The sequence below is a fragment of the Haemorhous mexicanus genome, chromosome 6 (genome assembly GCF_027477595.1).
Source record: "Haemorhous mexicanus isolate bHaeMex1 chromosome 6, bHaeMex1.pri, whole genome shotgun sequence".
Taxonomy (NCBI): domain Eukaryota; kingdom Metazoa; phylum Chordata; class Aves; order Passeriformes; family Fringillidae; genus Haemorhous; species Haemorhous mexicanus.
In genome coordinates, this window is record NC_082346.1 from 27940860 (window position 1) to 27957558 (window position 16699).

Here is a 16699-nt window from a genome sequence, read left to right on the forward strand (position 1 = left end):
ACTGCATAGTTTATAAGAGGAAGGAGGAAGGGAGAATATGCTTTATGCTAATTTTTTAAAGGTGAAAGAGAATCCTTGTCTCTGAGAGTTTTGTGTTCAGTGTTTTGCAGTACTTGTTAATTATAAAGTTTTGAGTAATGTTCAAAAGTCAATTTTAGCTACATTTGAAGTTGTTACAGATAATATTGATGCTGAAGTTCATTTGGCAATGATGCCAAAATTTTTCAACCAATTTAAATAAACTTAAGTTCAAGACTGTTGTGTACACGCATGCAGAGAGTGGGAGAGAGAACAGTGAAGAACCTACCACCAGTGACTTGCAAAGTAGACCCTACAAATGAGTCCTCTTGAATCATTTCAGAAAAGCCCCGAATAGACCAAGGAGATGCTGCAGTTTCATTCAGTGTCCAGCCACACAGACCTTCTTCAAATGAGCAATGTGAACCCTCTGGGAGACTGTCTACAATAGAGAACAAGAAAAAGTAGGAAAATAGGAGCAACTTGATTATGGAAGAACACAAACAAAAACAAAAGTGAAAATTCATTGTTGTTGTCCAAGTTATCTAACCTATGCTACACTATCAAAATAGGTCTCATTTGTTTATTTCCAGAGTCACCATTAGAAAGCCATCACTTTGATTCTGTAAACATTTGAGACTTTTTTGTGCTGTCCTACTCTAAATTCTGGGCAAAACTGCAGCCCCTGAAACCTCAGGAATGGCAAATCACAGCCACATATTTGTAAAGGTCTTGCTACATACAAAATTGCAGGCATCACAAAGTTTTGTGTCCACTTAAATCAACAAATTATTTTAAGCCACCACTGTACTTGCTAAAGCTAAAATTGCTTCTTAGCACCTCATATACTGTTAGGGGATATTTTTTTGTCCTGATGTGCAGCTCCTGAACTGGGATCCTGCAAGGACAGATTTATGACACTGCAGGTAACTAAGCGTGGAAAGATGATTAATACCTTTCCCTGAAGGGAAGGCTTAGATCTTGGGCCCAGAAGGAAATTCTCACCCAGCTGCAGACATGTAAATAAGGTTTTGCCTTTCTCTGAAGTAGCAGTAACTGTGAAGGGAAGGTCATTGAGCTCCTTACTGCAATACTTAAGAAACCAAACCAATATAAAAAAAAATCCATTTTGTTCTATACAGGGTGAATTTTCAAAGAGAATTTGGTATCCAATTAATGTAAATGGGACAAATTAATTCAGGAGGTGAAATACTGAATTAATCTAAAGATGGAATCAATTTAACTTATTTTGTATTCTGAATTATTTCTTCTAATGGAATGAAGGTTCCCATGAAGTGCCATGCCACATACTCACCACACCTCACTCCTTCCTCTTTGGTAGGGCAATCACTGATGAACTCACAGATCTGTAGGTGGCTGACACAGCCTCCATGAAAGCAGGGGAAGGCTGAGCCTTTGTCATATACAAAAAGGTCTTGATTTTCTTTATCTAATGAGGAAAAAAAAAAGATAACTAAATCCAGAGACGAGTTTACAGAAGGTGTATGACCCTTGGTGTGTATAAGTTTTCACGTGTAGGACCTTGTCCTTTGTATGATAAATCTCTGCTATTTTCATGTAGGTTTCTATCCAGCGTGAGATTCCTGGACCAAATTTCTTGCCCTTCTCTTTCTGATGTACTGCTTTTGCTATGTTTGTTCTATCTTTAGATAACTTTAGGGTTTTTTAATGAAGGGCCTTGCAGTTTCCTACTGTGATGTGCTCCTCAATTCTGCACACATGACTGTGCACCTGCCAGGCAGCTGTGACATGCTGCATGGCACCCTGCTGCTGGAGGCAGGGTCAACCACTTCTCTCCAACCCTGACAGACACATTGCTATGCCCTGTTGAGGCTCAAGTTTAACTTGGGCTGCTGACTCATTTCTGTGCCAGCTTCCAGCTGTGGCAACCAGCCAATGAGGTAGCTGCTTCCCCAGCAAGCTGGCTTGCTGTACACAAATTTTATTCATGCACCCTAACTAGTCTAGTCAGTTCTAGTCTAGAAGCATTTGACCGACTTCACCGGTACCCATCAGCCAGGCTGAACATGATTTTTAAGTCTGATATTTCCCAAAAGCATAACTCTTAATGCACCCAGCCTGTCCTGTGGATGCACATGCGTGCCTGGGCGTGTTATGGCCCTGTTGCCCTTTAGCAGAGCTCCGCACAGAAGTTACATTGGCACCGCTACTGCTCTGGAAAAAATGCAAAAGTTAGGGAACCAATTGCAGGAGAAAGAGAAAAGAACACCTCTGCAGCAGTCCTGGTACACACTCTCAAATAATAAATTTTCATGACACTGTTTGGTGCCAGATACATGCACCAGGTTATTTAGAGACTGAGAGCACAGTGCTTCAGGCTGTATGCATCCTCCCAAAACTCTAGGACTGTCAAAAAAACTTACATTAAAAATATAGCATGTTAAATTAAAAGAATAATGACTAGAATTAAATCTCTAATATGATCAAAACCATGCTTACAATAGTGTTTTCTTTTTCCATTACATTCCAGGCTATTTCTACAGAGTCTGCAAAATGGAAACAATAACATTATATTAAGTCATAAAATTCAGGAACGGAAGATGATTATGTCCCCAGCCTGAAGACTGCCTGTGCTGACAGACTCCTGCACTTCCAAGAAGCCTAAATGACATTAGCAAGGTTCTGCACTGCTGCTGAGGATCATTTGCATGACATTCAGAACAAAACTGTAAGCTCCAGGTAAAACTGAGGTCTTAGCTGAGCACTCAGTACTTTAAAGAAAATAATTACATTCCGATTATTTTCATTTTAGATAGAAATTCTCAGCCTGGCAGTAACAAACAGACCCCATCAGGAGCAGATAACTGTTTATTTTCTTTGTATAAAGCCCATACTTGGGCTTTATCTATTTTGTTAGATAAAGCCCAAGTATGGAAGAGGCTTTGGTTACACAGGGTAGACTGTTGCTCTTGATTATTTAAGAGAGGAAAATACTAAACGCTAAAATAATCTAGGTAAAGACTTTTTTCATCCTTGTTGTTGGATTCAGCATAAGTCCAGATGTTTTTGGTTTTTTTCCCATATAAAGATCATACAAAGCAAAGCTCAAAAGCAGAGAGGATCACTAGAATTAGTTCTATAATTCTGAGTTACTCATCTTTCTTCTAAATCCTATCCTATCCCCCATTTTGGTCATTCCAAACCTGTGTTGCAGCATACCATGAAAGCAGTTCCTGAGTTGCAAGGAGCCCACTGCCAGTACTCCAACCTCCTGTGCTCCACAGTTTGAATACACCAGGGTGATTTTGAAAGGTCTTTCTATTTGTCCAATCTGGGCCACCAGGTGTTTCCATTTCATCCTAGAGGACAACAGAATGTTATCAGATGTACACACAGCACATCAGATTCCATGGAGTCCCCAGCATAAAGATTCTGCACCCTACCAAAGAGAAGTAAAAGTATCCATGTGGGAAATGCATCAGGGAATGCAAATAGCAAGATAACAACTGGGTGTTAATATAAAATAAGTTATGTTCAGCCTAGCAAGCTCATGTAAGGTTATCTTTGCTGCACAGCCTATTGCTAAAGATGAAGAGATCCAACCATTCCCAATGATTCTTAAATGGATCTTAAATTATCACCAATTTTGGACACCCTACCCCAAAATGTGCTTTCCACATACATGGCTGTGTTCTGTTTGCTCTTGAAAGTACAGATCAACCAAGCAGCTGCACAAGACTCTGGATCTCCTCAAGCCAACACTGGCATTGTGTGTTCTGGAAGTAAATGTCTGACCCTGAATGTTTCTTGGTTGTGTCAAGAATGAAAACCTTTATCTGTTTGTTGTCTGTCTGATTTTCCACCTTAGCAAACCACAGTGCACCCACAAAGCAAGGGATAGAAGAGAAGTGCTGTTCCAGGAAATGCAGATTACTTGTGCCATTTACATTTCACTACAGAGCAAATGCTATAACCTGCAAATCTAGACTGCAAAGGTTTCTCAGTTGTGCAGCACTTGTGGCAGTTTGGAGAAAAAAATTATCCCCTGCACCCCAATTTTAAGGATGGTTGTCAGACATCAAAAGCTAGAGAGAGATACCAAAAGGGAATTTTTGAAGTACCTCACTCAAATTAAGTCTGATGGAAGTCAGAGTATCCAGGTATGATTTTAAAACTACAGCAGAAGTCTTAAAAATGTTTTAACTTTATTTTTGTTTCCAAATCTGTTCCTCTATCTTATGTTAGCAAGACAGCAAAGCACAGTTAAATATAGGTGTTATTATTTTGTAAATAGATTGGAGTATGGCTGGTGAGAAAGGAAGTCTTGCTCTAAGCTCTTTTCTGAAAATAGTATCAGACAGAGATAATTTTACCCATATTCTACACACTGCTGATGTTACTGGGGCCACTTTGGACAAGTGACCTAAGTGGTAGCCAATGGAGTAATAAGAAGGCCAAGCCACAGTGTTAAGACATTGATCAGCTCTGCTCCTAGGATTATTTTTTCATTTCGGAAATTACTTCAGCTGCCTTGACGTGGTCGTGTAGCCTTTGTCCTGCACCAGAAACACCTTAGAAGGCAACACCCAGATTACAAACACTTCTCTTCGGGACACAATATAAAAATCACAGAACTGTATTTTCTACTTGCAAAAAATCCAGAGGCAACTTTAATTTTTTATCACCCTCTCTTACATTCTTCCTTCCAGAATTATGTAACTTTGTCTGGATAATTTTTTACTATCTCTTCTATGGCACCCACCCACCTCTCACTTTCACAATTGTACACATACATAAGTACCACAGATATCCTGAGCTCATATGAAACTGAGCTCATATGAAACTCATATGAAGATGACCCTACTTCCTTTATTTCATGTCCCATCATAATATATTCAATAGCTCATTATAATTTAGTTCATCTTAAGAAAGGTACAGCCCTGAATTGCAACAGCACAATCTCTACTTCACAACATAGAAGAACAACTGCTTTGCTTTCAATTTGTATTACAGTGCAGCTTCAGGAATGTCTAGCACCTATAAATATATCTCATAAATATTCTTATAAATATATCCCCCCTGCTACACAGTGGGACAACATCCAAGACCTTCCAGCACTGACCCAGAACCGAGTCACTTCTGCTACATGACAAAGCTTTGTTTATCACTCCATTGCATCCTGTTGACCACAAGAATGAATGAGCTATAATCAAATTGGTGCAATGAGTCAATAAGGGTAAGGACAATCTTTAAATCTTTCGAATTTAGCTATTAGGCATAGTTCTAGTACCTCTACCAAGTTACAACCCACACTCCAGCTGAGACATCACAGTGTTGCCAGTGTTAACACAACATTGAGTGCAGAACCTGTGGCATGCAGCCTCTGATTCACAGCCAGTGGTACATTTAGCAGGAGCAACTGAAGAGCTGAAAACAATGACTAGTTCAGCTGCTGCACCTTAATCCCATGTGCTTTATGAGCCAGACACTTTGGAACTTGCTGTTTATAGACTGGTACATCAAAATAAAACTAGTCATCTAAGACAATAAACCAAACTCTGAAATGCCACGATTTAGGAAGACAGATTGTCCATTCTGCCATCTCTGCTGGGAGACCTGTGGTGTCTGGTGGAAGAACAAGGCCCCCATCTTAAGCCGCTACTTCTGTGGATTGGCAACTCTTCTGAGCCAGAGGACTAAGTTCCCACAAAACATCTCAGGTCTGCACTGAAATATCTCTGCTACTGAAATTTTCTCCATTTATAACATGGCAGAAAAAACTGTCTAGCATCCAAAGGCTGCAAAAATGACAAGTGGCTTTGCATTACATAGAGTGCTTTTGTGTATAGAGTCTCTTCATCATCAAGGTACTCCCCTTCAGAGAAAGCTTCCCCCACTAGATCCAACTGCAGCAAGAATTCAAATGCAGTAAATAATTACACCTCCTTTGCTTGGTCCCACCATTGAAACAGAAGGTTGTCAGAGCCAATGTAATTTTCTTAATGGAATCAGGAACTAAGCCCAGTGTTGATCCAGCAGAAGATGGATCACTGCAGCAGGCTTCCAGATAAACCAAGCTTGGCAGTAACTTTACTATTGATTTTATGTCAAACCAGATCTTAAGTGTCGAGGCAATATTACTCTTCTTCTAAAAAGAGATGTTAAAATTCATCTGTATGCATGGAAGAACTATTAGGGTCTGACATAATCTGGAGAAAATTGCATGGATAGAAAGTTTGGTGTTGCAAGCTATCTAATGCTTAAGGTAAGAAAACTCAAGATCGACCCTGAAAACTTTAAATTCCAAATCTTCTTTTGTAGGGTTCACTTTGGGTTTTCATTAGCCTCTCAATCTTCTCTGCTGAACTGATGTTTTCCACCCTCTTCTTACCAATCCTTTCTATGATGTGATTTTTTATATCCAAAAAAGGTAACTGATGATTAATTTTAGGAAATATTTTATGTAAAGAACAACCATTTCTTCATTAGGACTGAAAAAAGCAATAAAGCAGAACATGAAAGCTGAAATATTTTCTAAATTAGGGGGTCCCACTGCATGGGTTTTTGCACAAAGCTGTGTATGCTAGATGCTTCTAGAATCAATCAGTGAACATAAAGATTAGAAGTTGTACTTTACTTTTATACACAGAGGAAGCTGTTGTTTGCAAGTCCTCACATACATCTGGTGCTAACCACTGGACTTAAAAGGAAATAGAGAGTGCAAAACACATGCCTATCACTCCAGCCTTCACCAAACTCTTAGAGGGTTACTCTTTGACACAGTATATTTTTAGGTGCAAGTTCAAGAGAGGCACAAGAGGCACTAACTGAATCATAGTCCCAGCTTAGTGTTCAAAATTCACAGTTGTGTATAGCAGCTGGACAACCTCACCCTTTCTAGACACATTTTTTAATCAAAAGGGCTCTGCTCATTGTTGTCAGCACGCATTTAGACATTATCTGAGAACACTTACCAGGCTACTCCCTTGTCATCTGTACAGTAGGAGAAGTTAAATAACTTTTGCAGATAAAACAACCACATTACTAGAAGTGTCAAAGACAGCAAGTTTTTTCAAGCGTCTCAGAAGATGGTGGAGCATTTTATCACCACCACCCCTCCAAGAAAAAGGGGAAAGACACAAAAAAATAAGCAATAAACAGTTTTGTGAGGCTGGCTAACTGAAAATCCCTGTGTGCACATGGCCATGAGCATTTTGTTTTCTGATCTACCGAGACTTCCGTGGCCATTCCAGAATGAAATCAAAACAAAAGCAGCTAGGATAATTGACTACAGAAAGTGAAAATATTATCCCTGCCCCAAATGATGCTTTTTTATTTTCAATGAAGTGTGAGTACTTAGAGTTGAAAGAAACTACCTTTTTACTGAGACAGTTTTGGCTAAGAACACTGAAATAATTGTGGTCCACAACAAACACAAGTATGTGAAAACACTCAAAACCACACAAGACTCAAGAACTTTCAACTGTGGCTGATTCTGGGTCTGTGTGGCAAAGATGAAAAGGTGGGATAAGCAAAGTAGTAAAAACATCTAAGAAAAAAAAGTTTTAAAAAAAAGTAAAAAACATATTAGATGTGACCTGAATAAGCCCCATAACCATAACCCTGAAGCAGTGAAAACGGTTTTCTGAGTTAAGTGCCAAAGAAAGAAGGTTTGGCCTTGCAAGCAAGGCTACAGGCTCCTGGTGTTTGAGCTTTACAGACATAATGAGAAATGAAATTTTATATATTTTTTGTAAATACATAGAATCTCAAACACCTCACTCCCTCAGCAGTTCTCTTTCTAATGGCAATAACTCAGAACACCCATGTTTATAGGTGTGGTATTTAAAAATAAACAACGTGCCTTTGTGACCTTGCCCTGCTTGTTCAGAAAACATGGTACCAAAAGCCCATCTGTTTCTTTTTCTTTCATTAAGGCTTATGTGTGGAAAAAATAGTCACAGCTTCAATACTACCAATTTAATGATAAGTCCTACTCATTGCTGAGGTGAACAGGAAACTTTGTATTACATGTGACATATATCTAAGCTTTTGGGAACTGCATAGCTGATGGATCCTGAAAGAGAAAACACCATCAGGAGAATATTTCTACATCCAGAAAGAGTGTTCACTGAAATAGTCTGGTGCAGTTGGAGTTTATGATGAAGTGTAGCTTGGTCAAGGAATTGAGAGGTTACTGAAGCAGGATTTCCTGGTGTGTCTGATTATCTGAAAAATGTGCCACCTAGACTTTTTTCTATGTCCAAGTTTCTACTCTGATCTGAAGGCAAACTCTTGGTAGTAATTTTCACTGGTTACACTAGGTACTACACATAGGCACCTATCTCAAGGTCATCTGCTCATTGTCCCCCACCCCCTTCCCCCTGTGTTCTGCTCTAAATTGTGCAGCAGTGCTTGGTTAAGACAGAAAAGCTTGTAGAACTCCTAACGTCCTGTGGAATGTCCCTGTAAAGTGGGAACCCCATAGGGTAATCTCTTCTTAACAACCCATGTTGTTAAAATCTTAATCATGGAGAGAGAGAATGCTCATTTCAGGCTACCTGCCTAGCAAGAAGCAGGTCAATCACTGTGTTAGAAATAAATTCTGTTTTGCCTGCATGGTCAGGTTTTTTTAATTGTACCAAGATTTTAAAGTTCTCCTGTAATGAAGAAGGAAAGGAAGGGTATTTGATAGCTCCTAACTTTGTTTTATCTCTTTTCTATCCTCCTTTCTATCTTGATTTCACACAGGACTTGGTCTCCTCCCCTGTTTAAAATCTTAAGAGTAAATTCTCTGAGCTTATCAGTGCTTCATTTCATTCAGTAAGAAAAAGTAATACCGGTGTTTGTGCCAACTTCCAATAAAGCCAACTTCATTCTAATAAATCTAAATGCCATCACTTTTAGAGCGATGATAATCTTGACTTCACATAGAATTGTTTTGCAGTGCTCAAATAAGCTGTTAAACAACTTGTATGATCCGTTCCAGAGAGGCTGCAGTAATTACCAGCAAAGCCTGGCCTGACCAGAAAGGTGTAGCAAAAGGGTATTTTACGAGTTTACATTGTGAAATGGAGCTGCAGCTGCAGAGGCCTGTCAAATATTCAAAAAGCAGCAAGGGCAGCTTTGAGTAGGTAAAAAAAGGATATTAGAAATTAATCCCAGAAAATAAACAGATTCCCAGTGAAATTGGAAAGAAGATGGGGAAGGAATAGCCAGGAAAGAACTGAGCAACAGCTGAAAATGAGAGAGAAAGAAAGAGAGAGAGAGCTGGGAAAAAAAAGTTTTCTTAGTCAAACTCTGCTATCTTTGGCTGACAGGGAGTCTTCACTACAGATCTCCATGGCAGCCTGGGGAGTGCCAAAGAATTCAAAGAAAACAAGAATTGGGATCTATTGCTTAAGTTCTCCCTGAGAGTCAGTCAGGTGATGGAAATAAAAAACTCTGTTATGTGTCTGACCCAGGTTCTTACAAGCTGGATTGCAGCAAAGGAAAAACAAGCGCATGGAAAATGGAAAAATTAGACGACACGTGGACTTTTCTCTTATTTTTCCTGTTGTGATTTGTTTCCTTTACCCATTTCTCTTCCTTACTGCATTCTGCTACACACAGGAATAAAGGAGTAAAACATTGGCAGGATCAAGGAGAATACAGGACAAGATCAGGGGGTTGTTACACTTTCTTTTGTTTTTCTTCACCTCTTCTTACCTCAGTTTTTTCCCCTCCCTGAACTCTACAATTGGAGCAGAAGTGGATACTCCTCAACCTACTAGAAGGGAGGAAATTATTTAAGAGGCAAATTAACCCCACCTCAAAATGAGAATTGGGACCCTTTTAGCATTGATAGGACCCACTGAATCCATAGAAATATCAGTCATGTTACCAAGGCAGTTTTTGGACTGAATGCATTTTACAGCTGCAGTCCTAGAATCAGTGAAAAAAATAATCATTCTTCACCCTTCCAAATGTGAGGAAAGCAGAGTAAGAGCTAAGCTAGTGTGTTCTTTGCAAAGGAGACACACAAAACCTGTGTCTACTACAGGCATCCTGTCAGGAGGCTGTGTGCTTCAGTCCTGAATGTCACACCTTTATTTTCTGCTGTAATAGCAGCAATGATCTCATGAAGGCAAAAGACACTGATAAACAGCAGCCTGGAGGAACTCCACTCTACCTTGCAGTTCAAAGGCTCAACAATTGAAAATTTATTGTCTTACCCGGCATTCTCCTCATGGCCAGCTCTCAGAGAAGTTACTGTATTTTTGCTTGTCTCTGCATATTTGATTTCAACTGTGAATCTCTGGAGAAGAGGAACAGCGTCCTGTGAACATATGGCCAGCTCCAGCAAGCAAGAATCCAAGCTCCCAGGCAGGAGGGGGCTTTGCAGGCTGAACTCACATCTATCTGGGGCTCTACTGGTGTTCAGGAGGAAAATGTCCCCTGTGAAGAGAAAAAAAAACCACAACAAAACAAGAGACACACAGCATGGATGGAAGAGACATAATAAGAGTAAAATGGAGAAGGAGTTTGAAGAAAGGAGTAATGAGAATAAAGAAAGAACTATGCACCAAAAAAAAAAAAAAAGGGAGAGAGAATAAACTAAAAATTAAGGGTTTAAGTAAAGAAATTATAGAAGAAATGAGAAGAGAAGAAACCAAAAAAAGCATGAAGACATGTCCCATAGAACAAAAGCCAAAGACTGCCAGTCAGACAGCAGACAAATGAAGCCAGCTCTGGCTTGTATAGGATTGAATTTCCAAAGAAAAATGCAGACCCTGTAAGTGAAAGCAGCTTATTCCAAAATGGGGAGGTCAAAAATGAGTATGTAAAGGGGCCGGCTCTTTAGAGGGTACATCCATACCCAACTGAGGCAGCACACGTGCATTACATGAGCATTTCTTATTGACCCTTGGCCACTGACTGTGCCTTTGGGAGCCCTGCACCAGAACCAGCACATGGTGGCACTTTTAGTGACATGTGCCTGAGGCCTCAGCCTGCTGACCCCTGCTGCAGCCAGGGCTGGGAGAAAGCAGGCATCCATTCGAGGGGAACTGTAGCTCTGCCTACCTTCAACCTCTCCATGGGAGGAACTGTTTTCCAGAAGCATCTGTTGCCTCTCCTGCGATGCCAGGACACCAATGGAAGATAACACCCAGTCTGGCTTTCCAAAACTGTCTGTGGACGTCACCCATGAACAGCTTGAGCCCATGACACAAGAGATTTCTGTTGCGAGAAACCAAAGCTTTCAGTAAGGCCTGTCCCAGCTCAAGGGACACGTGAGTGACTGAATGTACAGTGTACGGGGGCTATATCTCCCAAGAAATAGAAGAATTGAAGAGAAAAAGGAAATTTTGTCCTGGGCTACAGCAACAGAATCTCTCCTGGAGCAGGTCAAGGAACATCAAGGAATTAAAAAATAACCTGGAAATTTTTGCAGAATGTAAGTCATTCCTCCCACTGGTATCAACAATGAATTTATATCAGTTGAAGGACTAGACCACAAGCACTCCAAGTTCCAAATAAGAATAATACCAATAATATCAACAAGGATATTGAAACTGTATGGAGTTAGCCTTTTGGCAGAAAGAAAGAACTGATACTCTAAGGGCAACCCTCTGTTAACGATAGAAAGAGCATGGCAGGGTCTCAGGCAAAATAGACGAGCAATGCAAGTTTTACATAATTTTTATTTTTGTCTTTTTTAAACAGTTTTACTTTTCTCTAGCAGGATAGATAAGAATACCTTCTTAACAAACTCCAGAGTTTGCTCGCAGTACTAAAAACACTAGATCATCTTGGCCAGAATTTTTCATAATCAGCATATTATAAACCAGACAAGAAGTAATTCACTGTTCTTTCATCAATCTAATATAAACTCCCTGAAGGGATGTTAGCTGCACAAAGCTCTCCCACACAGAGTGGAGCTGAATAGAGCTGATATTAATTCGCATGATATTTTATTTTCAGTAGTAATAATAATATTACAATAATAACTGGAGTGTCCCCAAGCCAAGAAATATTAAGAGACTAAACATTCATATTTAGGAACCTGATGTTCGGAGAGTATTCAGACCTTGCAAACATGAATGACACAAAGATATCCCTTTTGTAGACCTATTCCTGTGGAGGAGAACAGGCAGGTAGGAAGGACAGAACTAAGGTCAGGGATATAACAAGGAAGTGTGGCTGCACAGGTATGGCAAAAAAAAAAACAAAACAAAAAAAAACATAAGAGGCTCCAGAAGATTGCCTATATTTCAACTAAACTTTCAGACAAAGGAGAAAAGGAAACATCTTTTGAATGCAACAACAAAAGTAGACTAGCCTTCTCCTAATTATTGGAGTTAATTCTAACTTCATTTTTATAAAACAACATCCAATGAGCAGGGGAAAAATAAACACAGATGTTACAGAGTTGCACATAACTTTGGGTTGGCATAGACTGTGGTCTCCCACCCAAACACTTCTCCTCCCTTTCTTTGGATACTCCCCAACTCTTTCTGGCCTGCTCATACTGGAGTTTGCTGCCTCTCTCAAACTGACACCTGGGACAACCATCCAAATACCTTCTAAGCCCAATTCATGAAATGCATACAGCTTAGGAAAGGCCTGGGCAGTGGTCAGCCCATCATTTTTACATGGAAGCCACAAGCAGATGAACTGGCAAACTGCGTATGTGTGTGTATGCAATGCTAGATACCAGCAGCACACAGGAATGAAGACTCCAGCCACTCTCCTGGCTCTGTTGGATCCAGGGAAAAATGTCTGTGCACAGATCCAGGCTATGGTTTGATAATCCAATAAAAAACTTTAGGGATCCTAATAGCCCCGAAGCTCCCTAGACATGTGAGACAAAGCAGAATCCTGACCCAAACCTGCTGAGATGTTTCAAATTTATTTGAAGGTTTGACAGGTTAACTCAGTACCTACAGACTTGTTGTTAGCAAAAATAATATTTGCATTGGACAATTTTTTTCAGTTGGTGGTAAAACCCAGAAAGCAACTTCTCTCACAAGAGCATAACAGTGAAAGAGACCATTAAAGCTCAGGAAAGAAAAATTTCCTTTTTCAAGTAGACAGTTACTTGAAACTATTGTTTATGACAAAATCATTTCATCAAACTTTGCTAGTACCTCAGCTTGCAGTGGTACAGACTCTACCAATGCACACTTAGTCCTTTGAGCATGTCTTACATGACGAGGTAGCTCCCAGCTGAGATAGGTGAACACAACTTTTCCCTTGAAAATCATCTAATTCCCAGATCTCTGGGCTTTATAATGCCTGACTGCCACAACTTGAGGCTGAGAAATCTGAATACCTGCAAGAGTCTGAAACTGATCAGGAAAGTTTTTGACATCCAGTAGAAAAAAGACTTTTCTCTGGGAAGAGATTATATGCATTGCGTTTTGCTGGATGAACATAAAGCTGGTTTTTAGCACAAATCACAGAGTAAGAGAACTGGGTACACTTGTGTTACAGTGAAAGAAACACTGAAAACTGAAACCTCTAACACCACCATGGTGTTTCCTATCCAGCTTTGCTTATAAACTTGGAGAACCTCAAGTACAAGTCAGCAAAAAGGAAGAACATGACAAATAAAAAGAAAAAAAAAAAAGGTATAATAGAGAAATAGATCTGTACTACCACAATCAACAGAGAACATATTTTAAGATATTACAAAAATGCTCCAAAGAAGATTAGATTGTAAAAAGCTCATGGACAGTCCAGGGTATGTCAGAAAGGACTTTAAAGAATTAGACACCATCTGGAAGAGGTTACTGTAAGGAACATTCCTCTGGCAAGGCTAGGTCACCTTGCCACCCCCTGGGAGGAATATGTGGCTTTTCTGACACCCGGAGGCCTTTCTTTATTGTTTAGCATCTTCATTAACAACCTGAACAAGAAGGCAGGGTGCATCCTCAGCAAGTTCACAGAGGTCAAAAGAGAGGAGCAGCTGACACACCACAGGGCTGTGCTGCCACACAGAGCAGCCTCAGCAGGCTGGGGATTGGACTGGCAGGAGCCCCTTGAAGGAAAAGCCAAGTGCTGCACCTCGGGGTATAACCCCGTGCAGCAGTATGTGCTGGGGGCTGACTGGCTGGAAAACAGCCAAAGAGAAGGGCTTGGAGAGCGTGGTCAGCAGCAAGGTCTCTGCGAGCAAGAAATGCACCCGTGCAACAAAGGCAGCCAGCAGCTTTCTGGGCAGCATCAGGAAGAGCATTGCCAGTTGATCAAGAGAGGTGACCCTTCCTGTCTATTCAGCACTGGTGAGAGCACAGCTGGAGTTCTGTGCTCAACTCTGGGCTCCTTAATGCAAGAGACATACTGAAAAAGTCCAGCACAAGTCCTGATTGGGGGACTGGAGCATCTTGCACAAGAGGAGAGGCTGGCACAGCTGGGATTGTTAAGTGTGTAGGAAAGTACAGTCGGGGGATTTTATCAATGTCTACAAACACTTTGATGAGAGGAAATAAAGTAGAAGCTAGGCATTCTCAGTAGGGTCCACTGACAGGACAAGAGGCAGTGAACACATGTTGAAAAACCTCACAGATCACTTGGTTTTCACAACACCTTGAAAATAAAGTCCATTTGGAAAAAACTTCATTCAGTATTAAAAAAAATAAAAATATTCTACTGTAGTGGAAAAGCGGCTCCACTAATTAACTTTTATTTCAAGAACTCCCAATCCCAGATCTGATGGATTTCAGTGTGCTGATGGAAATTGCTTTATTTTTCTTTCCTTTTTCTTTCTTTTCCTTTTTTCTGCTGTGTTGGGGATTTTTTTTTTTTTTTTTTTTTTTGGCTTATTGAGGGGGGAGGCAGTAAGTTTCTTCTCTGGAGGGTTGTCTGGGGTTCTTTGTGGTTTGGTTTGCTTGCTATGTTTTGATTTTGGTGGGGGTTTTTGTTTTTGTTTTTGTTTAGTGCAGAAATAAGGAATTCCCTTCCATTTACACTGGCTTTTCTGAGTCATTGCTCTAGTTCCAGTCGGAAATACAGTGCTATAGCTTTCTGGTAAGAGGTGCTTGTAACTGCCAGCACCTATCTTATACCTGGATTCTGAAGGAGAAATAAGGAGGATGTAAGGAAGAGGATTTGTGGTACCTGGTGTAGAGGGCTGATGCAATGAAACCATCCTATTTTTTATCAGGGAGAACTTCTGAGTTGGATTTGGTGAAGAAGAGTTTTCTTCATGTGATCCAGAGCAGAAGACAACAGCTATAACAAAATAAAAAGAGGAAGGGATGTGTTTGATGTTGCTTTACAAAACTCTGCTCCCATAATATAAAGCATGAACATATATATAACAAAGCCCTGCTACATCACTCTCACCTTCACTGCAGTGCATTGGGGCAGTACCATCCTCATGTCTCCAGAACAATTCAAACCAACAACAGCTCTTTTATTTATTTAACCCGTGCATGTGAAAATACACAAGTCCTGATGCAGTAGTTTGTACCTAAGATTATCCCAGGTCTTTTCTAGAAGTCATAAACAAGTTGACAAAAACAAACATATTTGTTGCCAAAAGGTGTCCACAGGCAGCAAGATGCAAAATTAATTGCTTTCAAACCTCAGCCATTTCAATTATGAGTTCAGCAATATAAAAATGTCAAATTATGTCAGAGGGGACAGGAATCTTATTCACTTGACTTGCAGTTGAGACAAGGATGTACAGACATCATTTAAAACATTTAAGATATTTTCAGCAGAGATAATTTGAACAATAATACTATGAAAAATTGCATTAGTATCTATAAAAAGAAAAACCCCTCAAACTTGAACATATGTCCATATATTTCACTCACTATTGCATATAAGTTTTCAGCAGTATCTGTTCTGATTTTGAATTGCTGTAACAATTTTGATTTTAGTATATGCGACAATGCGTCACACAGTGAGTAAAATGCTGTGAAATGTTTCATAGCATGGAAATCCTGCATCCTTCTATTTTTTACTATGTTACTAAAGACAGTAATTCAAGGGGTTCCAAGGAAGAGCAATTTTAGAACAGAACAGCATTGTGCTGCAGCAGACACATGCTGTACTGATGGCAGATTTGGGGTCTCCACAGATCAATTGTCAAACACTATTTTTTTTTCCTGTTTCCAAATATTTAGGGACATTAAAATAGGAAAAGTTGATTTTGCACTGCGCATAAGACACAGGCACTGCCCTGATAAGCAAGGTATCTTCAATAACTGGATGAAATCCTCCAAAAGATTGGGAATTTTGTGGGCAAAGTTTAGCCAGCCTTATGAAAAATCCATTCTAATAAACAATCATATATTGCAAACAAATCTATTTCACTATATTAAAAGAAATTCTGCTGTGTAAAGGGCTTTTAAGAACTGAAGTCTGCTCCTCCCAGCTTATATTCTGCGTTTTGAACATAAGCTGGGAGGAGCTTATATATTGCTCAGTTTTCTATCTCCCAATCTTCACTCAGCATTGCTACAGCTTCAGTATTTACTTCCCCCAGGGCTTTCTGTAAAGTCTGTTCCACCCACCCGTCTCCTCACACACTCCAAGCTGCTTGTATACTTTGGAAATACCCTGAGTATCATGGGACCCACAAACATAGCACAGTCACAGCAGAAGTTCTGCTGGAGACATTTTTCCTGATACAACTAAATCTTAAACAAAATATTTGATGCAGTCACGCCCCCACCCCCCTCCCCTAGAAACACCTTTGGGATGTTCC

The 16699-nt window shown here is 40.0% G+C and overlaps 1 protein-coding gene across 2 annotated transcripts in view; it reads right to left on the minus strand.

Annotated features, from left to right (window-relative positions):
* Positions 1–16699, minus strand: part of LTK (leukocyte receptor tyrosine kinase) — a 137446-nt gene that overhangs the window by 42595 nt on the left and 78152 nt on the right. For both annotated transcript variants that reach the window (XM_059849479.1, XM_059849478.1), the window contains 6 exons: positions 15100–15213; positions 11065–11220; positions 10215–10437; positions 3220–3359; positions 1334–1468; positions 308–460 (listed from right to left, as the gene is read on the minus strand). In XM_059849479.1, coding sequence (XP_059705462.1) covers positions 308–460; positions 1334–1468; positions 3220–3359; positions 10215–10437; positions 11065–11220; positions 15100–15130 — 838 coding nt within the window. In that variant the 5' untranslated portion in view covers positions 15131–15213. The remainder of the gene's footprint in view (positions 1–307; positions 461–1333; positions 1469–3219; positions 3360–10214; positions 10438–11064; positions 11221–15099; positions 15214–16699) is intronic.